At 42.7% G+C, this 21,509-nt stretch overlaps 5 protein-coding genes across 5 annotated transcripts; 1 reads left to right on the top strand and 4 right to left on the bottom strand.

The window, feature by feature from the left end:
- Positions 1-3,923: 3,923 nt before the first annotated feature.
- LOC141816237 (U-box domain-containing protein 26-like) lies at positions 3,924-5,720 on the bottom strand. Its single transcript, XM_074704060.1, has 2 exons — positions 5,492-5,720; positions 3,924-5,375 (listed from the first exon to the last, which is right to left on the bottom strand). The coding sequence occupies exon 2, from the start codon at positions 5,368-5,370 to the stop codon at positions 4,159-4,161; it is 1,212 nt and encodes a 403-aa protein (XP_074560161.1). The 5' UTR covers positions 5,371-5,375; positions 5,492-5,720; the 3' UTR covers positions 3,924-4,158.
- A 3,541-nt stretch (positions 5,721-9,261) lies between these two features.
- LOC141816238 (protein DMP3) lies at positions 9,262-10,153 on the top strand. Its single transcript, XM_074704061.1, has one exon. It carries the CDS (start codon positions 9,392-9,394, stop codon positions 10,052-10,054), a length of 663 nt encoding a protein of 220 aa, XP_074560162.1. The 5' UTR covers positions 9,262-9,391; the 3' UTR covers positions 10,055-10,153.
- Positions 10,154-10,417: 264 nt separating this feature from the next.
- LOC141816239 (MADS-box transcription factor 2-like) lies at positions 10,418-12,506 on the bottom strand. Its single transcript, XM_074704062.1, has 7 exons — positions 12,215-12,506; positions 12,024-12,090; positions 11,754-11,815; positions 11,553-11,652; positions 11,431-11,460; positions 11,292-11,336; positions 10,418-10,851 (listed from the first exon to the last, which is right to left on the bottom strand). Exons 1-7 carry the CDS (start codon positions 12,400-12,402, stop codon positions 10,717-10,719), a joined length of 627 nt encoding a protein of 208 aa, XP_074560163.1. The 5' UTR covers positions 12,403-12,506; the 3' UTR covers positions 10,418-10,716.
- Positions 12,507-13,450: 944 nt separating this feature from the next.
- Positions 13,451-14,849, bottom strand: LOC141816240 (NAC domain-containing protein 48-like). The gene is made up of 3 exons (XM_074704063.1): positions 14,614-14,849; positions 14,245-14,519; positions 13,451-14,152 (listed from the first exon to the last, which is right to left on the bottom strand). Exons 1-3 carry the CDS (start codon positions 14,774-14,776, stop codon positions 13,694-13,696), a joined length of 897 nt encoding a protein of 298 aa, XP_074560164.1. The 5' UTR covers positions 14,777-14,849; the 3' UTR covers positions 13,451-13,693.
- Positions 14,850-17,819: 2,970 nt separating this feature from the next.
- LOC141816232 (protein DETOXIFICATION 54-like) lies at positions 17,820-20,032 on the bottom strand. Its single transcript, XM_074704055.1, has 2 exons — positions 18,963-20,032; positions 17,820-18,682 (listed from the first exon to the last, which is right to left on the bottom strand). The coding sequence occupies exons 1-2, from the start codon at positions 19,908-19,910 to the stop codon at positions 18,104-18,106; spliced, it is 1,527 nt and encodes a 508-aa protein (XP_074560156.1). The 5' UTR covers positions 19,911-20,032; the 3' UTR covers positions 17,820-18,103.
- Between the last annotated feature and the right edge of the window lie 1,477 nt (positions 20,033-21,509).

Genomic DNA, 21,509 nt, shown 5'->3' with positions numbered 1-21,509 from the left:
GGGGAGAGCCAAGAGTTGATTATTGTGTTGAGCATACGAGCAGTGGAGTTAAACAGGAAGCAAAATTTAGAGTTGCTGCAATTCAGAAACAAGCTTAATGGATCAATGCTGCTGTTCAGAATTGCAGAAATAGAAAAAGTATGGAAGAACAATTGCAATTTAAGTTTAGAATGAAGCTATTAAGTGTGAAATTGTGGGGGAATCAGAGAACTTAAATTCTGAGGATGGTTCTGCTGGTTTTTCAGAACAAAGGAGGTTAGTTGCTGAAATCAGTGCAGAATTCTGGTTGTGACAAAGCTATACATTTTTGAAATTTTGGTGTTGTGGAGCTGCTGCAATTCAAATTTTCTGAAGCTTAGTTGATGTGAATTCATGGAATGTTGAATGAATGATTAAATTGTGTACAAACAAAGTGGAAACAAGGTTGAAATAAAGCTGAAAATGGAGCTGAAACACATTAAGCAGAGTTTTATGAGATGTTAAGAGTGGACTGATCTGGTTGGGAATGTCCTCAATAAATTCATCATAGAATTCGAATAAGTATGATTGAAGTGTATTGAAAATAGATGTGAAACAGAACAGAAAAAAAAAAGAAAAAAAAAAGTGGAATGTATCAAGTTTGTGTCAAGAATCCGATGAAGGGATGAACTATAGTGAAACATACTTCATTTTAGTTGCTTCCTAAATAACAAATTGAAATGTTAATGATCCAGAATCACTGATGGCAGCAAAGTGGATTGGAATCAGAAAAAAAATGGCAGTTTGCAGTTTTTCAGCCTATTTCTGAAATTCTTGAGAGGCTGATCTAGAGTTGAATTGAAAGGCTAATTGTTGATGAATGAGAATTAGAAATCAAGCTACAAAAAGGGAAAAAGAATGGAAGAAATCATGTGGAGAACTGAAACGAATAAGCTTGAGTAAAAAAAAAAACATGTGAGCAGAATTTTAAAAATGCAGTTTGCAGGAATTGGAAAAGTGCTGAACTGATAGGGAATGCTGAAATTTGAGGGAAACTGAAATTTGAGATTCTGAAATAATGTTTGAGAGAGGAAGAGAAGTAGGGAAGAATGGCTGGAATCCAATCATGTATCATCTTTTGTGCCCAAATCTTCCACTCATTGAAAAATCAATTTCTTCTTATCTTTTCTTGCTTCTAATTGCAATCTGAACTGTTTCTGCTCTTTCTTTGTTGCTTTTCATTCTACCTTTATACTGGAATTTATATCCATAATAGTGGTAGAGAGTAGAAGATTAGCAAACTTATGGTAGTTCAAGAAACATGTGTAGCTTGAGTGCCCTCTACCAAAAAGCATAAATTTTAGTTAGAAGGAGAGCCACATAATGTTTATCCTGGGAGGTTTGAGTGATATCATGCTCAATTCATTCATGAAAGTGGAAGTTAGTATTTAGTAAACCGAAAGTAAAATGGGTGTCCAAGAATGCTTAAGATCTTTGAGCTTTATTATTTTAGATGGTTGCTTCTTCGATTTACTAATCATGTTTCGAAATGTGTTTAGGGGGGTGCCATTGAAAAGGATTTTATTTTCTTTATTTGCTTGAGACAAGCAAGAATAAGTGTGGGGGATTTTGATGATTGATTTAAGTGGCATTGCATTTTACTTCGAATTAATAAAAATCTGAGTTTATTTGGATTAAATAAAGGGTTTTGGTTTTAAAATTGATATTCGTGATTTCTTTCAAGTTAATTCAAATTTTGATTGGTTTGTTAATTTTGGTTTTAGGTGAAGACCGGGAAAGTCGGATGAGCTCAAAATTAGCTAAATCAAGTCACTGTTGACTGGGTTGATCAAATCATTTGAAGCGGACCAAGAATTGAGTCTAGAACTTGAATCAAGCTGCTGAACCGGACCAGAATTTGAGTGAACCCGGTTCACTGGAGAGAAAACCTGCGGCTGGAGAAGAGAACAGTGGCTTCGCAGATTTGGATCGCGACTTTTCTTCTCCGCGCGCGCGACACCAAGGCGAAACTCCATTCAGATCTCAGATCTCAGTTCATTTTCCATCTTCAACATCAATCTCTGAAATCATCAGCAACGGGCAAGAGATTGGGCAGATCGCAATCAACATCATTTCCAGATTTCGCTGTTTCCTTCTTCCCCATTCCGTCGAACCATCAGATTAAGGGCGTTCCTTGAATCTGTTCTTTCCAGCTAATTGCAGAGTTTCTGGAGTTCTCTAAGGAGTTCTGCAATCGTTTCATTCTCAGATTCATCAGAGCAACAACATTCAAATTTATCAGTTCATCTTCAGATCCGATCGCTGTTTAGTCTCTGTTTTTCACGCGACGAGAATTCTGGCTTTAAGGGCGTTCTCTTTAGCTGGAATGTCTTGATTTACCGGCTGAGGAATTCAGAAGATGCTGTTGAAAACCAAAAGGGCGTTCCCTGAGGTTACTTTGCAGATCTGCGAAGAGAAGGAATTTGTTCTTTGATCTTGAGTTTGTGAATGAATTTTCCAGCATTTTCTTAACCTAGATTTCAGAATCGTCTCATTGAACATTTGCTGTTTATTTTGTTTCAGCTTAAGAACATTTCATTTGTTGAATTAGAATTTTTATGATTAGTGGAATTGTGTAGTTATAATTTTAGTTCCTGTTTCATTAGTTTAATTTCGAATTTCAAGCATTTTAATTCAATACTTAGTTTTCTATCATTAGATCTTTTAAATCAAGATAGGATCCTTAGTTTAATTTCATTAGAATTTAGAGCTTCTTTGAATGTAGAGTTAGATTCAATATGAATTTAGGTTCTGTGTTGCGGTTTCTTTTGTTATTAAATCTGCATTTAATTAGTCATTTTTCTGATAATTCAGTAATCTTAGTTTAATTGTAATTTCGTTTAATTCAATCATTTTGATTAGATTTAAATTCAGATTTGTTAAATACCAAAAATAGTTGAAGGTCTTAATCAAGCACATTTATTAGTATCCTTGGAAAAATACGACTTGGGACTCCATACTACACTTTTATTTTTAGTCTTGAATTGTTTTGATCTATATCAATTTGATGCACCACGTGACACGTAGAATGGGAGACACCAAAGTTCTAGAGAAGGACTACGCCGGAGTGACATAGAGCGACCGGGTTTGCTGAGGCAGAGTCAATTGAGACCAAGAAAGAGACTAAGCAGATGAGCCGATTAGAGCCGAGCGGGCAGCATATGATAGGGAGGCTGCCAGGATAGAGGCAGGTTTGCAACGGCGGGCAGCTGAGGTCGAGACTAAGCGTATGAATGAGTAAGGTAACTGAGTTTGTATCCGAGTGTTCGAAATAGTCGGGGTCGACTCAGTGGCCGAGTGATCGAGACGACTAAGTGTCGAGTGGTTGAGACAGCCAAGTGTCGAATATCTGAGACAGCCGAGTGTCGAGTGACTGAGATGGCCGAGTGATCGAGACAGCCGAGTGCCGAATGGTCGAGTGAAATCGCAATTGAATCAGTCATATGGGATTTGATCGTTGACCCTTTGACCTGCCAAGCTGGATCGATTATTGACTCCCATTTTATCACGTCCTGCCTTTAAAGACCCGCCGTATCAGCCATTTTTCATCCTTAATTTTCTAATATAAATTGGTTTGATTAATTAATTCACTTAAACATCTATTCTTTTAATAATTTATATAAACAACAGTTTTTTTATTAAAATAATCTAAATCTAATTTGTATTATGCTTCAATGATGATTAAATTTTGATTAATTCCAATTCTATTAAAACATACTACCAACTAATTTTTTATTGTAAAAATCTTTAATAGCCAAGTTATTATAATACGATAGCAGTAGTTTTCACTGATGTTCTTGTGTTTTGTGATTTTTACTGAATAATTGATCTGTGTATGTGTATAGATTCAAAAGCAAAGCATTGACTTTAACATTCATACGCATTTCTCTAGATTTTGTACGCGCACAAAGAAGGCCATCTTCACGCGATCAGCCATGAAGGACCTTCATCCAGATTTGGCAACAGATTCATGGCAAAGTATGCTTACTGCAAACTGCACGATATGGATCAAAACATCAGAGATCACTAATGGCAGAATATGACACTGCGTCGCGGTCGGCTGCAGATTCATCTGCATGATGATTAAAATGGAAAAAGGAAAGATAGTTTCTTTTGATGGATGATGAGCTCCAAGACAGATCAGAATCCTGCTTGATCCTTTGCCCACTTGGCTCTGAGCAACTTCAGCAGAGCTCTGGCCTTGGATTTGGCCTGCTCCCCGCTCTGGCTCTGCAGCAGCAGCAGCAGCTGCGTCAAGACCCCAGCATTAATGGCGTCGGTTCTTGCTTTCTCCGAGTCGCTGCACAGGAGCAACAGTGCCCCGACGGCGTGCTCGCTGCCCCGTTGATCGCAGGGCACCCTGAACACCATCTTCACCAGCACCATGATCCCGTTCTCCATCTTGCTCATCCGCCTCTTGCCGACTCCCAACGCCAGCAGTTGCTCGAGCGTGCCGACCGCTAACCTCACGTTCCGGTTCCGCGAACGAGAGGCGCACATTGCGCTCGACATGTAAGCGACGAGGCCGTCCATGGCGCCTTCTCGAATCGCAGTGCTCCTGTTGGCTTCGAGTGAGCAGAGGCTGCAGATTGCTTTCAGGGTGGCCTCCCGGATGTCGGATTTGTCGAGTAGAAGAGAGACCAGCACTTGGAGCAGCCTCTCCCTTCTTCCTAAGATGAGGCACAGCTCGTGTGTCAAACTACACGATGCGATCGCCTCCAACAAGTAACACAACCTGGCCTTGACCCTGGAATTCCCCTGTTCTAATAGAAACACTAACTGAACTAAGTTCGATTCATTTCTTAACATGTTTAGGGACTCCAAACCTTTGGAAGGGCTTAGATTGAGGATTCCATCGAGAGCTAGTTCTATGACCTCGGCATTGTCTGCTACAGGGAACTGGAAGAGCACCTGCAGCAACAGCTCAAACAAGCCTTCTCGAATCAAACTAGCCTGCCTGGCGCTCGACTCCGAAGACAGTAGTTTGATGATTCTAAGCGTTTCCAGCTTTGTCATAGTAGTGGATTCTCTGAATTGGAGGTTGTGCTTGAGGGTGGAGAGCGTGACGTCCGTGCTTTTGATTGGAGCAGTAAACATGGAGCTGTGGCCAAAAACAGTGGCAGGATTTGCAAGGACCCAATGCTCGATCAAGTGCCGGAGGGTGTGGTTGGGGACAAAGGATGTGTCATGGAGCCTCTGCATTGTGACCGGGCATGTTAAGTTGCCATAGGCAAGCCATTTCTCAATGCTCGCCCTGTCGTAAGTCTGGCCTGTGCTAAGCGTCACTGGATCATTGAACAAATCAAGGCTAATCGGGCACCTGAGCAACTCAGGAACACTCATCATTTGCATTGTTCCTACAGCAATCACAGATGTAAATCGATAGAATCATCAGCTTGATATTGCAGTAAGAGGTTCGTGTAACTGAAACTAGGCAACGAACAAATAAAGTAGAGCAGGGAGAAAGAAGAACCTGTGGTAATCAGCTCACAGCTTTCACTGAGCTCTCAGATATGGCACAGAAACTTGGACATGCTTTTGGATGAGAGATACAGAGACGACAGCTACCAAAACAAATAGAAGGGCGAGAAGAGTTTTTGCAGAAAGGAAGATAGAGCTGGAGGAATCAGATAACACCAGAGATGCAACAACAAAAGCTGGAGGTGGCAATTGCTTGTCCTTGTCCTGGACATGGCCTCATTCATAATTGAACAAAAAATCATCTGTCTTCGATCCCAACAATCTAAATTAGCTGGTCAAAGTTGGACCATTCCAAGAGGTTTTCGATGATCTAATCAATATAGTAATATAATTATGAGGTTTTGGATGCACCTGCTCTAAGAAGAAGAATCACAGTAGGTGGAGTATTAACAACGCTGACAAAATATGTGCCAAAAATCATACGATTGGACCTCCATCTTTATAGTAACTCTGGCAGAGCTACAAGATGACAAGAACTTGAGAGCTATCGAATAGAATAACCCCAACCCGTGCACTATCATTTTGACAAATGAATGTTTAGCATCTGAGTCGTGAGCATTAAAGAAATGAAATGCGATTATGATAATATGGCAGCTGCTGCGATGGCACAAAGGACAGGCTTTTGTGTTGGGTGCCTAGAGTTTAGCCAGAAAAGCCAGCAAGCATCCAAGTAGATGCAAAAAACCTACTGTGCTATTAATTGACGTTGTCCTGCAGAAAAGGTCAAAGAGAAAGGATTTTTTAGGATGTCATAGCTGAATAGCATAGGCAATGGAGTAGAAAACACAGGGTTCTTCCAAAATTTGCTCATATCATTTACATATCTTATCAGAGAAAAGGTATTGACTCTGTCATGCGTGTACTTGAAATATAAGGATGATTGTTGGTTGAGGAAGGTTATCTGCATTCTAACCATTGTGAATGCTTATTATATTCTATGTGGCAGACAAGATAGTGTTCAAAAGTTTTCTAGAGTCATGTTTCTCTCAGCCGACCAATCATGCAGCTTATCGTTGGAATTTTTAATCATGTTGACAAGGAAAGCAATTTTGTGGGCTGGAGCTGTGGGACTCCAATCTCTCCATTCCTAATCCATCAATCTTTCATGTGAGACAGGATATGCACTGACCCTGTTGATCAATCAAATCAGTATTTTGCACTGCAAATATTTGTTTGATGGTGTTTGTTCAAGGACATTCAACAGTGGAAAATTGAAGATAGAATTCCTAACGAAAACTAGCTGTCCAGCATTTTGTGTTTAATCAATAGAATCCAAAATCTAAACCACAAAGAGCTAATGCATGATCAACAACATGGTCAAAATTCAAAGAAAATGAAAAGTGGGTTAGAAATGCATTGCGGTTGAAGTGTCAATTTGCTGCTGATTTTTAGAGAAAATATAATCTCTCACGGTTAAAGGATGCAACAAATTTCTCTCAAGATTGAAAACCAACACGCATACCTACTCTTCGATACGCCGGATACAAACAATTTAAATTTGTCACAAGAGCATCAAGGAATATCCCTGAGGAAATGCCTCAATCAATCAGTGAATACTATTGTAGTATCAAGGCGCATAAGTAGGCATTGAAGGAGCTGGAGGTATAATAATCTACTTCATAGATCTCCTAAACAATAGTGTCTTTACGACTTTACGCAACAAACGACAATCTCAATATTGCTATATATATATCTCCCATAATGCAAATCCAAAGATATAATCCCATTTAAAAACATTAGAATCTAACCAATTAGTATGCCCATTTCCAGCTTGTCTGAACATTGATGCATGTGGATGGTACGTAATTCTTTTGAGAATCTCTTCCCCAAACTTATATGCTAACTGCCAACAGCAAACAAACATTTATGTACTGAGTCGATCTCCTCCACCCTCTGTGCAATTTATTGCACTAGATGCATGTCAATTCTCAGATGGACCACCTACCCTCATTGTTCACTGAATACTGACTGTAAATGGTATTGAGCTCATGAATGATTTGTTCACAGTAGAGTTAATCTGTTCCAGAAGAGGACGTGCCTTTTTGATGTGCTTTGTGTTAAAATTAGCCCTTAGTGTCAATTCGGATTGAGTTGGACTCGAGTTGGACTCAAGTCAACTCAGATTGTGTGAGACTCGAGTTGGACTCAAGTCACACAAGCCAAATTCGAATTTGATTAAAAGGTTATCATGCATGAGATGCATGATCATTAAAAAGCTGCATGATCTTCCTTAAAAGAAGAGAAAGATTATCATGCATGAGATGCATGATCTTCATTAAAAGAGGAGAAAGATCTTCATGCATGAGATGCATGGGAATTAATAAAGTATTAATTTCGTGGATCACTAAAAGACAAGAAAACCCTTCATCCTTCATATCTCATGGTGGGATATAAAAAGGGGTGAGAGGCTCTTGATGAAGGGGTTGTTGGATGCTCTTGCTCTTGCTCTTCTTCTCTTCTTCTTCTCTTGGCCGAACCTCTCTTGTGGCTAGCACCACAGTTTGGTTCTTCTCCATCTCAGTGTTCGTGTGGATACCGTGGAGGCGCGAATACACTGATCGTGTTGAGATCCGACGTCCTTGAAGGCAAAGAGTTGCTGTCGGGATTGCGAAAGGCACGCATCGAAGGTAAACTCGATTCTAGTAGGTAGAATCGTCAAACGAGTATGTTTTTCGCATGGATCTTCTGGAGGGATCCTGTTTTCCGCTGCGTTATATGCGGTTTAATCGGTTTTTCGCGCATATAGATCCCAACACTTTGTTTCCTATGTTCGTGTAATGGCTTAATTTGGGAGGATGAAGATGTTGATAATTTATTCCTCAGCCGTCAAACAATGGCTAGATGATTCAGTAACGGCGTACTAAGTGCTAAGGCGCTAGTTACCTTGTGTCCCAGTCACAGGCTGGTTGGCTTTCTTGCATGCGTTACCTGTCTAAATTGATCAGCCACATTAATGATCTCCCCTCTAAAAATGGTGCTATCCAACATTTTTTTGCTTAGTTCTTGCCTCCCCTCTAAGAGATCGAGGAAGAATCACCTTCCTTTAGCATAGAGGACAGGCCCGATGAGATATAGTATCATAGCTGAACAAGTAGCATTGTCTGCACTTCATGTCTTTTAGGGTATAGATATTCAAGGAATCATTCATGAAAAGAAATGGTCCGAACAAGAAAGATTAATTGAATTCTTAGTACCTGAGGAAGCATTTGAAAGATTTGAATTCCCTGTTTTCCTCTGAGCAATCTCACAGCAGCATTAAAGCGAACAGCTAAATGCATCCAAACTCTCCGCCGGAGTAGGCTCAGCGGTGGTACTGGTCGATCTCTACCACGCGGAGCTATCGCTAGTTGTTTTCTTGCGTGCACGACGACATCAAGCAGCGCAGCAGGTGACGCTCGAGGAAGGTGGCTGACACGCACCGGCAAGCATGATCGGGATCGCCACCCTCTTTCTTGCAGCAAAGCAACGAGTTTGCTTCACAAATCTGTTCATTTCTCCTCGTCATGGAATTGCCAGGCGCTTTCTTCTCAATTGATCTCGTCAATAACGTGTCGTGTCGATGGAGCTCAAAATCGTATGATCACGTAATAAAAGCTGAATTTTATAGTTCTCGTCATTTTTCCAGCGCGCGAGCAGGAAAAATGACCAGATTCAATTAAAGTGGTATTTGAACTTGTCAAGCAATGAAGCTTCGATGTGCGATTGTTTCCATAAATTAACAAGATCCATAGCTTCACCCTTTGAACAACTACCAGCAAACAACGTGCTGTGGAACAAGAACAACAAGTATATCTCTCTATTTATTTCCATGTCTCATCAACAACATCATCCAAAATTAATCTCGATTTGAAGGAGGAGGAGGAGACAGATCGTAAGAGCTAACCAGGCCACCATGTCCCTTCAAATCAAGTTCAGGAAATCCAAAGAAAAGGAAGACGAAGACCAATTCCAGGAGCAACCACCATCGCTCCAGCCGCCGGCGCCGGTTGCTCCGCCATCATCCTCGTCGTCCCAGCAAGCCATATCTCAAGCGCTAGCGACCACCGCCCACCTCGCCAACCTCCTGCCCACCGGCACTCTGCTCGCCTTCCAGCTCCTCGTGCCGGTCTTCACCAACAACGGCGCCTGCGATGCCGTCACCGTCCTCCTGACGCGCGGGCTGCTCCTCCTCCTCGCCGCCTCCTGCTTCCTCGCCAGCTTCACCGACAGCTTCCGGGCGCCCAACGGCCAGGTCTACTATGGCTTCGCGACGAGCCGTGGAATGTGGCTCTTCAACTACGTGGACGAGGGCGGCGCGGGGCCTCCGCCGGACTTGACCAAGTACAGGCGGCGGACCAGGGACTGGGTGCACGCGGTGCTGTCTGTGCTGGTGTTCGCGGCAGTGGCGCTGCGGGACCGGAACGTCGTCAGTTGCTTCTACCCGCGGCCGAGCAGGGAGGTTCAGGAGGCGTTGGACATAGTGCCGCTGGGCGTCGGCGTGCTTTCCAGCTTGCTGTTCGTGGTGTTTCCGACGAGTAGGCACGGCGTCGGTTACCCTGTCACCTCCGGCAACTGATTCCTTGCTCTTCTTAATTCTTGATGTTCTTAAATTGTTAGAAATCTTGTAATAGCAGCTATCTATCTTCGCTTGTTTTGATGCTCGAAGTATTTGAAAATCGATCAAATTCCTCGTAACTTTGGTTGATTGAGAAAAAAGTTTTGGAAATTTGTGACAAGAAAGTTGGGAGGCGCCAATCAGTTGACCAAGTTAATACTAAGATACATTCTCAAGAACAAGTAAACCGTCAACATTCTCACATCTACTCAACTAAGTTTAATGTAAACAAACATCGCGAATGGTGGAAGATGCAGTTGACAATAAATTCTAGTTTGGTATATGAATTAGTTAATCAAAAGTCAATTCCTCCAGTTCAAATTGCTCAGCTTTGTCAAGCATCTCACGTTAAAAACAGAACAAACAAATTAGCATTATACTTGAACGCAAGTTTGCTGATGAAAAGTTAAGACAGCCAGTGACTGGTACAACTAAGAAATCTTTGATTCATTCCCACCCTTCCAGGAACAAAGGTGAATTTAGTAGCACATCACCCTCACCTTTCAAGTTCACATCCCCAGTAACAAGTTCTCCATGTTGAAATACAGAAGGTACCTATAGATAATCCTTCTATAGAAAATTCAGCATCTACAATATACCAATGGAGGAGAGAGATCTCGTTATCATTTGCTTTCGTGCAAGTTAGGTTGGATCGGTTGCACGCGGAAGGCCATAGTCATTTGTGGAGCAAACTCCCTATCTTTGTATCCAAGCTCTAGTTCGCGAATGCTTCCATCCATGGCCAGTTGATGATGGTGCTAAATTTACAAAGGCCAAGTGTTACTAGAAAAACAAAGAAAATTTTCTAACACACATCAATAAAACAGGGAGATTGAATGGAAATGCTCTAGAATTACATATTAGAGCAAGAATTGCCTGATTATGCATAGCTAGAGATGCCCATTCTAGTTTCTGAAAGTTCCATTAGGTTAACTACAAGAGCAATTAGGGTACACAAGTTGGCTTTCTTTGATAGAAAACTTGCTAGAGGTGCTAAAAATAGTTATCTAAAATGTGTAATTCTATAAAATTTATGCATCTAGGAGAATTATAAAGCAATGTGTTCCACAAGTGCTAAAACATTTGGACTAGGATTATCTACTGGCTACCGAAAATTGTGAATAATGAAACAGGTATAAACATCTGTAAGCTGTCAAACACACCCAAACTATGAGACATCAATTGATAAGAAGATTACCAGCATGTAAGTCAGTTGCTTGTTCTCCTCCTCTAGAAAATTTTCCTATTCGAGAGATGAAAACCATTAGGAACAGAAACAAAATTAAGAAAAAAAAAGCATTCAACCAATTAAAGCTCAAGGGAATATGTATGCTAACATTCTTCTTGTGCATCTTCCAGATCTCCATCTAGAATTGGCAAGAAATGAGTATCAACTCAACAGCACAAAGGTAATCTCAATTGCAATGACAAGCAAAAATCATTAAAACAAATTTCTCACTTGCTTCTCCCTTACGCTGGTGAGCCCAATCTGGAGTGCCTCCTCTATAGGAATCAATTCCTTTGGGTAAAGGGAGTTGAGATCCTCACCCTTGAGATGCCTGATTCCCACAGAACGAAGCCATCATAAGAGAGCGCAAATTTCACCAGATGAGTGAGACATTGAACCATATGAATCAAACAATAAATTAGCACAACAAACCTTAGTTCAATCTGCATGTTGTCGTTTTCTTTCTTAATTCGCTCAATTTCAACACTGAGACTCTGCAAAAGCAAAAGACAGCAATTTGCTTCACGGAAAAATGGAAAGAAAAATGATTCATTTGGTGCAGAGGGGGAAATGGATTTATGAATTTGCTCAAGATATCTGAAAATTTCTTATTCACCATTTAGATTCATGGACGAAACTAGAGTCATCTGAAACAAAGGAAAAGAGAAAAAAACGTGAGCATTTTTAATTGAGCAACGATACCTCATGCTTGACATCCCAGAGCTTTTCTCCGGAGTTCGTCTGGTACCTCTCCAGAATCTTCGGCAACCTGACACAACGACACCGTCCATTCGGAAACGCCAAAATCTCAAAATCCATAGAGCACACAAAAAGGTACCAAGATCCTTTTTCACCAGGAAAAAGAAAAAGCGAGTCATCGTTGGCGAACTCACGTTGTCGAGGGGCTGCAGTACTCGGACATCTTCCCGGAGCTGGAGAATATGACGACGGAGACCTGAGATTCGCAGAGGATGCTGATTTCTCTCGCCTTCTTAATGATCCCATTGCGGCGCTTGGAGAAGGTCACCTGCCGGTTGGTGGAATTCTCGATCCGCTTGATCTCGATCTTCCCGCGCCCCATTTCCTCCACCACTAGCACCGTCGCCGCCGCCCTGGCTCCAACTCGCAGAGGAATAAAAGGAGGAGAGATTGAGCAGCGATGGGCGGAGGAAGTTTGAGAAAAAGATAGAGGCTTTCCATCCTGAGCTTGGAGCGGAGGAAACTTTCGGGGACGGTACGAGGACTGCTCACCAGTCTCTTTAAACCTTAGCATCCTGTCCAGAGCGACGGGGAAACGAAGGGTTTAAGCAGAGGAAACGCGGGAACAGAATCAAGTTCCTTCGGTTTACCTACTATATGAGTGGCTAATAAGCAAGGGACCAATGCTCCAACTAATACAGAGACTGGTGAACACATGGGTAAACGTCATGATGTATGTAAAACGTTGCAGTATAATGATGGTGGAGATCGCCTATCTTAGGCAAGACAGGCGCCTCCACCTAGTAACCCTACTATTGCACGCGATGCTTAATTTTTATGCGCGAGTTGTCACTGTCTCGCCCGCATAGTGATGGTGCGTTCGGTTACTAAAGAATTCGATTTTATATGTAACTTAATATTATAAAATATTTATATATATATATATATATATAATTGCTTGTTTGAAGTGGCTATATTTAAACCATGTAAATTAAAGAAGTAACTTAACTTAAAAATAAAATAATAATAATATAAATATCAAAATTGAGGCTTTATAAACAAGATTTGAGGTTTGTTTCAATTGTGCTGATAGATATTTCTTAGGAATTTTGGATACCAGTGAACTTTCATTCTCCCTTACTCAACTACAACTACATGTAGACTTCTTTATTATGCTTAGGCACAAGTTTGACAATAACATCAATGTTTTTTCATTCAAACTCTTTAGTAAAATATTAAAATACAATTTATCATATTTAATAATTTTATACGATCGATCTGACGATCATGATTCATTCAAAATCTCATACATATATATGTTGGTTGCATTTTTCTTTGCAATCCATGATCTCTTTTAGTTTTAAAAAATATATGATAAATTACATGGAAGTGCCTACCAATTAGCACTAGTCTACCAACCTCTCGAGCACTTTAAAGAATGGTGCAGTCTACAATGTTTATTATGTGAACATGCGCATAAATAATCAGTTTATATATATATTCACATTCTCATTTCGATTCCACAAGACCTGAGTCGACTCTCTCATCTCGGCGGCGGCATTCTCAGCCGCCCAATACCGCATCCGTCTTGAATCCAACGGCTGACAAAGCATGAATTGGACGAGTCGACTCAGTTTATAGCCAGCTCACACGCCGTCGCGTCTACCGCAACTTCAAAAGGGCTTTCCCAGATAGAGGAGGATGTCCTGGAAGGGGTCGCTGGACCCGGTCGAGGGAAATAGACCCGGTTCGACCTGGTTGAAGACCGAGTTGGAGGCGGTCGAGAGGCCAAACGCCCGGTCCCAGTCGCTGGGCCGCCACCGCGGCTGGCTCTGCACTTCCCGCTCGCACGCCAGCTGCTCCGGCGACAGCACGTGCTCCGAGCAACTCGAGTCCGCGTGGAGCCTCGGAATCGAGTCGGCCGACGGCGCGAAGCTGTACACCAGCTCCGCCGGCACGTGCGCCTCAGTCGCCGGCGCCGGCGGGGCCATTAGCACGGGCTTCTGGTCCTCCGGACTGGACGCTGGGCCTGGCCGGATCGTCCTCGGACCGGCCAGCTTCGACGCCCTCTGGTCCGAGGTGGCGCTGCTGCCCTTCTTGTTGTAGATTCGGCACAACACCCAATCGTCCAACTGCAAAGAAAATTCGAATCAAAATCGAAAATTAACTAGCAAATTGCGTCCGATTGTGGATCGCTGAGCTCCTTCTTCAGCAAGGTATATACCCTGAGTGAGTTCTTCTTGCGGGCGGTCCGGTCGACGTCGGCGAGCCGGTACTCGTGCATGATCCAGTTGGTCTTCTCGCCCTTGGGCGCCTTGCCGGAGTAGAACACGAGCGCCTTCTTGATGGCCACCGGCTTCGGCGATCCCACCGGCTTATCCGCCCCGGTCGCCTTCCAGTAACCCGACCCAGCAGCCCTGTTCGGCCTCGAGCCGTTCGGGTATTTCCGGTCCCTGGGCGAGAAAAAATACCACTCCTTTTCCCCGTATAACGCCATCTCTGCAATATGAACCATTCGAGTTCGATTCATCAGCGCCGAAATAAAACTTTGATCGACTTGTTCATCCGATTGGTGAATTGATAATCAACATACCAGGGAGCTGCCACGGGTTGAATTTGTAAAGGTCGAGCTCGGTGACGATGGGGACGGCGATGGGGTGGCCGGCGCACTTCGGGCAGAGGTAGTGCATGACGAGCTCCTCGTCGGTGGGGTGGAAACGGAACCCGTGGGGCAACTGCAGATCCCCTCCGTTCATCTTCGCCCTCCTTGAAATCACAGCCGCACGCGCTCTGCTCTCTGTGATCTCTATCCCTCCGGGGAGATGAGAGAAGCTTTAAAACTTAGGAAAGCAAGCGGCGGGCCGCATAAATAGACGGCGAGGAGAGAAAAAGGCCACGTGGTGGAGGACCCAGCACACGTGGTGAGTATCTACCGGCCGATGAGGCACTCGTCGCAGATTGCGGCGGGCGGATTCTGTCATTGCTTACGTCATTCTTTTTGTCGCGGCGCGGTTCTCGGCCTCCCCACTGCCTGCTCGACACGTAGTGCTTCGGGAACGTGGCTCGGGCGCGGAGGCAGAGGTCCGGCATGCGGTTGGATAAGGATGAAAAGAGGGCAGAGATTTCGCGTGGGAACACACGATTGGATATGGATAATAATTATTTTATTTTTCGGGAAAAAATATATAAAAATTAGCAGATGACGAAGGTTGAACACGTGCATTGAGAAATAAGCACGCAGTAATTGCCGTCGACACACGACTTTCGGCTTAACTCGTGCATGCATTCACGGCTTAAAATTTTGTCACTTAACTTATATGCCTTTTGAACACGTGTCAAATACGTGGCAGCTAGAAAATAAAATAAAATAAATTATATAGAATCTATTTTAACAGCTACAAAAATAAGCGCCACGCATGCATGATGATTCATGGTTAGTACTTAGCCATGTATTTAAATTATTGATGGTGGTTTAGAGATTTGTTCTTATCTTTATTAAATATTTATGTTGATGGCAGCAATTTGTACTTGGATAAGATCATGATGTGGATTTGCCATCCGTAGACACACGAGATATAATAAATAAAACGTTTTTTTGTAAAAAAAAATCATAATTTGGCTGAAAGTAATCTGTCATGAAAATAAAAGGTCCTATCTTTAACGAGCAATCACTAAAAGTCCTAAAATTGAGTGTTAAATAATTCAAGTTGCTTGAAAATTGCAACACTATTCTATATTTTCTCAAGTACAAGTCCTCAATATAATAACCTCTAGTTGGTCATCTTCCTAACTATTAAGAAATGAAAATTTTTCACTTAAACTTTATAAGTTTTTGAAATTAACTTCTAAAGCTCCAATAAATTATGAATGCATCTAATGAGGTGTGCAAGGCATGAAATAAACAGATTAATAAAGATAATTGTGAAAAAAATGAGCCATGTTAGTTCGGTGCGACAAGAAAATTGAATGGATGTGCTTCTCATTGATATGGACTACTGTTCATTCATTAAGTGGATGGATACCACTTTTCACATGGTTTTAGACCTCTTGAGAAGATATTTGTTAGGTACCAATTCAATTGGCTCCATGCTCTCATTTACGCGAGACAAAGAAAGACCGGTCGAAAGCGAGTTGAGCCCATGATCTCGGTCCCAAATTGCGAACCCCATTCAATTACTAAGATTCCAAGCTGGTTTATGTAGCCATCGGAATGTATCTTCGAACGAAAAAGGCATCTAGTTTAGATGCCATTAGTCGATTTAAGCATGGTGCTAGGGGCGGCTCAAGCCTCCTGAAGGCCCTAGGTGAATTTTTTTAAAATGATTGTTATTATTTTAAAAAATTTTCTTTCACCCTTTTTTTATTCGGACTTGAGACCTATAATGGTGGATTTAAAATTTTTTTAAATAAATTAAAATATAAATTTTAAAAATAAAATTTTTATATAAAATTAAATTTTTTAATTTTTTGAGATGCAAAATTATTAATTAAATTTTCATATTCAAGTTTTAATAATAAATTTTTTTTCAATTGATAACATTGTTAAATCATTTAACCTTTATTGAGATATAATTGAATGTAAATAAGACTTTATTAATTTCAATTCTGTAAATTAATAAGATCATCGAAAAATCTGTAATAAAGGATCTTAATTTTGATCGTTCCTCTCCTTATACCCCTTGTGATGACCTCAGAAATATCTTGAGGAAAGAAAACAAGTTATCAAACGAGTAAATTGTTTGAAGTTGGATAAAATATGTTATTAGGTTAATAAGGAAGGAAAAAGATGAATATAAATAAATTAATAAATTAAAGTTTTAAAAATTGAAAAATATTAAATATATTGGAATCATGCTAAAATTTTTACGAAATTCAATGACCATGTCAAATCTCTACAAAATCTAATAAAAATATTTTAATAATTTTTTATTCTCTCAAAATATTTTTATTAATATATTAAAAAATTGAACCCCTTATTGGGGCCCTACGCATAGGTCTTAACCTAAAGCCGGTCTTGCATGGTGCTTACTCTTGTTTTGAGGAAATTCCTATTTGGGCCGGGCTGTGCTGTAAGAAATAATGGGCCAGTTGGCCTAAGCTTTTGGATTGCGTTTCTCATATAGCTTCGTTGATAAGCCGGCCCAATAAAGCTACTCAACAAGCTTATCTTACATTGAGAACGAAACTGCTTGCTTTTTATTATTATTCTTAAATTTAAATGGAAAAATGAATTATGATTAGCTTTACAGTATTTAAAAAAAATATTCGAGACCCAGGGCAGGCTTCATGCTTTCTCTGTCCCTGTGTCGGGGACGGTGCATCGATGGCACTGCGCGGACAAGGACAAATCAGGCAGTCAGAGATGAAACATCATGAATGGCTGTACCTCCAGAAAAACTCATCAGAGCCTCAGCTCCTCCTCCCTTCTTCTACTTTTGCACTGCACAAGGGAGGAAGGCCAGCAGCAGAGGGACAAAAGGGGAGGGAGATGACCCTCCTCCACTCGCAGTCCTGGCTGCAACAGCTCAAGGCTGCCACTGCCTCTCACGGATTCCCCCTACAGCCCTAGCAATGGCCATGGGGAATTAAGGATTTGTAGGTTGTCCTTGTACTTTACTTGTTTCTATGTCCCCCCTCGAACCTACAACAAAATATAAAATGTGCACCATCACTGTACAAAACCGTAGTGGAGATATGACGAGGTGCGTGGTCGATAACTACGTAAATGGCTGGAAAAATCACAAGCCACAGAACGAGCTTTTGCATAAAATAAAAGCTTACTTCAGTGTACACCTCTTTTGCCTGGATTCCAACTTTAGGAAGGCTCACGAGATGCAGCCACTTGGAATCCAACACTCGAGCAGAACCGGGTTTAAAAAAGAAGGAAAGGGGCGAACCGGGTTTATTAAACATGGCATTGCATCGCATTTAAGCGCGTGCAGAGGCTTTACAGCCAAAAGCAAGTTACTATAATAAGCCCACTGCCCAAAAGCAACATATAGATGTTTGGCATCCACGTACTCGACTATTAAATCTAGGCCAAATCTAAAGATGGCGTGCCAGTCAATATTTGACGTTGACTTCTACACCGGTTCCGCTGCTTCGTCGTCAACGTCGTTTTCTATAAATTGCCGCTTCTCGTCGTTGTCGTTCGGTCGAGCTGCGACGACGACGGCGACTTCCGCGTAAGCGGAGGCGGTGAGCTTCTTGGCGCGCAGCGCCTCGACGTCCCAGTCGGTGCGGAGGAGGACGACGGCGAGGACGAGCACGACGCAGACGATTTGGGCGGTGAGGAGGCCGTACCAGAGCCCGCCGAAGCCTGCGCCGAGGCGGAAGGCGAGCCCGACGGCCACCGGCGTTCCCACCAGGTAGAAGGAGAGCAGGTTGATGCGGGCGCCGACGGCCGGCCGCGCGGTGCCGCGCAGCACGCCGCAGCCGGTGGTCTGCGGGCAGTTGGCCAGCTCGCACAGCCCCACGAGCGGCAGCGCGGCCGCGGAGAGGCGCAGCACCGCGGCGTCCGCCGTGAAGATCCGCGCCCACTGCGCGCGGAACAAGGTCGTCCACGCCACGTTCACCACGCCGATGACCGCGCCGCATCCGAGCGCCACCAGCGCCGCCGTCTTCGCCCGTTTCGGCCGCCCTGCGCCGAGCTCGTTTCCCACCTGATGCAGTGATTCCTAAATGTCATTAATTGCAAATAAATTTTGAGGGGAAAAAAGTAACGAGAAGCGAAGTACAACAAAAGGTATTGGAAGAGGCTCATGAAACAGGGTCTAGGATTGTCCCACGTGCGCGTTGGAAGTGTAATATCACAAGAGAATACGAAGCGAGAAGACGAAACAGATGTTGCCAGATTTAGCAAGAGGAAGGGCAAAGGCGGTGGACCGCCGGAGCACCCAACGAGCAGGGGATTCTGAAATATGTGAAGGAAGGTGAGGTTACCCTGGTGGAGACGCAGGCAGCGAGAGACATGGGGACAGTGTACATGAGGCTGGTAGTCTGTATGAGTACGGCGGTGGCGGCGACGGCGGTGGTGGGGTCAGGGAGGTAGCCGGCAAGCACGGTCATGATCTCGTACCACCACCACTCGAGGCAGACGCCGAGACAGCTGGGGAGAGCCAGGCGGAGTACCGGAGCGAGACCGCGGAGCGCCGCCCGGGGGGACCAGCCGCGCCATGTCAGCTCGCAGGCGCGGGAAGCGCGGAGGTAGACGACGAGGAATATAGCCATGTTGAGGTTGGTGATGACGGCGGCGAGGGCGACGCCGGGGACGCCGAGGCGGAGGACGAAGACGAGGAGGAGGTTGAGAGGAATGTGGAGGACAACGGCGGCGGCGGTACAAGCGGCCATGGGACGGGTGATGCCCTGCGAGCGGAGGAAGACGCGGAGCGGCTGAAGGAGCGCGTTGGTGAGAAGGTCCGGCAGGGAGTGAAGGCAGTAGGTCGCGGCGGCGGCGGTGATAGCAGGGTCCTGCCCCAGGGCCACCAGGATGGGGCCGAGGTTGACCCAGAGGAAAGCGATGGGGACGGCAGCGAAGAGGAGGAGCAAGATGGCGCGTTGCAGCGAGAGCGATATCAAGTCCCAGTTGCGCGACCCGTACGCCTGCGAGCAGAGAGGCTCGAGGCCGGAGGCGAGCCCGAAGAGAACAGAGTAACCGGTGATGTTGGTGAAGCCGATGGAGAGTGCTCCGCCGGCGAGCTCGAGAGGGCCGAGACGACCTAAGCAGACAACCGACACCATCGCTCGCAGGTAGACTAGGCAGTTCATGGCGGTGATTGGCGCCGCCATGGCCCAAAGTTCCTTGAGCTCCGAAGTCACCAGCCTCCCCAACCCTCCTCCTCCACCCCCGACGCCCTCCTCCTCCTCCTCCTCGTGCTTCCTCGCCGCCATCGGTTCACAGATTCTGCAAAGCGACGACCTCGACGTGTGGTTCCTCTGCTGCCCGTGCCCGCTCGCCGTCGCTTGGAGAAAACGCTAACCGGGTTTGGGGGTTTTAAATGGTGCGGCTGGTGGTCACTCGTGTTACTTTTTTTTTTTTTTGTCAAATAATAAATATCTATGGTGAATTAAATACAATTTCAACAAAAATTAAAAAAATATGAAAAAATTGCTTGGTCTGGATTAATAATTTTTATTTCAAGAAAATTTAATTGAGAGGGGGACAGGAGGAATGGTGAATTGGAACAAATAAATGTAGGAATATGGAAGGGATATATAAAAAAAAAGAAATATTATTTGATTGAACATAAACACTGAGAATAAAAAATTATTAAAAAATATTTTCATAGACATCTTTTATTATTTTAAAGTTTTGCTTTCCAAAAAATATCATAATATTTTATATTTAATATATCACTAAGTATATATATGCATATATATTTCTTTTTATTATATTAATGTTTGTATATAATCGTATGACTATTATGATATCATATAGATTAATATAAAATATATATTTTTTATTTCTACCATTGTTTTGATATGATATAAAAGAAATTTTTAATCCTCCAAAGTTTTTTTTTTTTGGTGTGTGTTTTGGATGAAGAAATTTCGTTCCAAATGATGTTTAATTGTGACTTCCTTTATTTTTATTCGCTTGTTGGCCACTCTCTTACTTTTGCACACCTTAATGTTTCTTATGATTATGTATGGACTCTTTTCACTATGCAATCACACTTGATGCAGTGCTAAAAATCTTATAACAATGATCATATCGAAACTTTCTGCTCACTTTCTTTTACGATGAAATTGACTCTACGAAGAATAGTAGAGTGTCAAAGGGCTCGTTGGAAGTTATCCGAGGCATGCATAAGTCATTATAGAGCCTCAAATAGTATGATAGAAGAAAGTATCGATAAAAACTACCTAGATAACATAACTATAACATCCACTGTGACAATAATTTTGATACGATATATTCAAGTTCTCTTAGGGGTTCAATGTGTCTTTAATCTAGTTTTAATAAGTAATTTAAAAATTCCTATATAATGTTCATTAATATATTATATGTTTAATGCAAACTTAAACTATTTGCTTACATAGTTATCCTAATATATTTACATTATAATATATTATAAAAAAAATCTTCTTACACATATTACCTCTTCTATATAATATACATTAATCATTGCAAGGACAACAACCTTAATCATAAATTAATCTCATTGATATTGAGAGATAGCTAGGGGATGGACTGACTTCTCAAGTGATATAAGTAAAGCGTCACAAGTCGGACTATTGATGACTAAGATTGGTTCCTTATCAAGTCGATAGTTAATCGGGTCAGCAAGTGATTGAGTCACTCGTAGGTTGATGAAAGGCCAAGTAGGTTTGTTGTTGACCTAGGGCGGTGAGAAATGTTAGCAGAAGGCAAGTCCAACTTCGATGAAGAATATCCCTATGAAAGGCGAATGCTTGACGCTAAGTCTAGAACTCTCTTTACGGTCAACAAAAAGATAGGAAATTCCAAACACTAAAGAGTTAAAAGGG

Source organism: Curcuma longa, unplaced genomic scaffold (assembly GCF_044706935.1).
Source record: "Curcuma longa cultivar G26 ecotype Majalengka, Jawa Barat unplaced genomic scaffold, ITB_CL_G26_1.1 contig_15349, whole genome shotgun sequence".
NCBI lineage: Eukaryota > Viridiplantae > Streptophyta > Magnoliopsida > Zingiberales > Zingiberaceae > Curcuma > Curcuma longa.
Note: the sequence above shows the minus strand (reverse complement) of the source record. Positions and strands in the feature narration are given on the sequence as shown.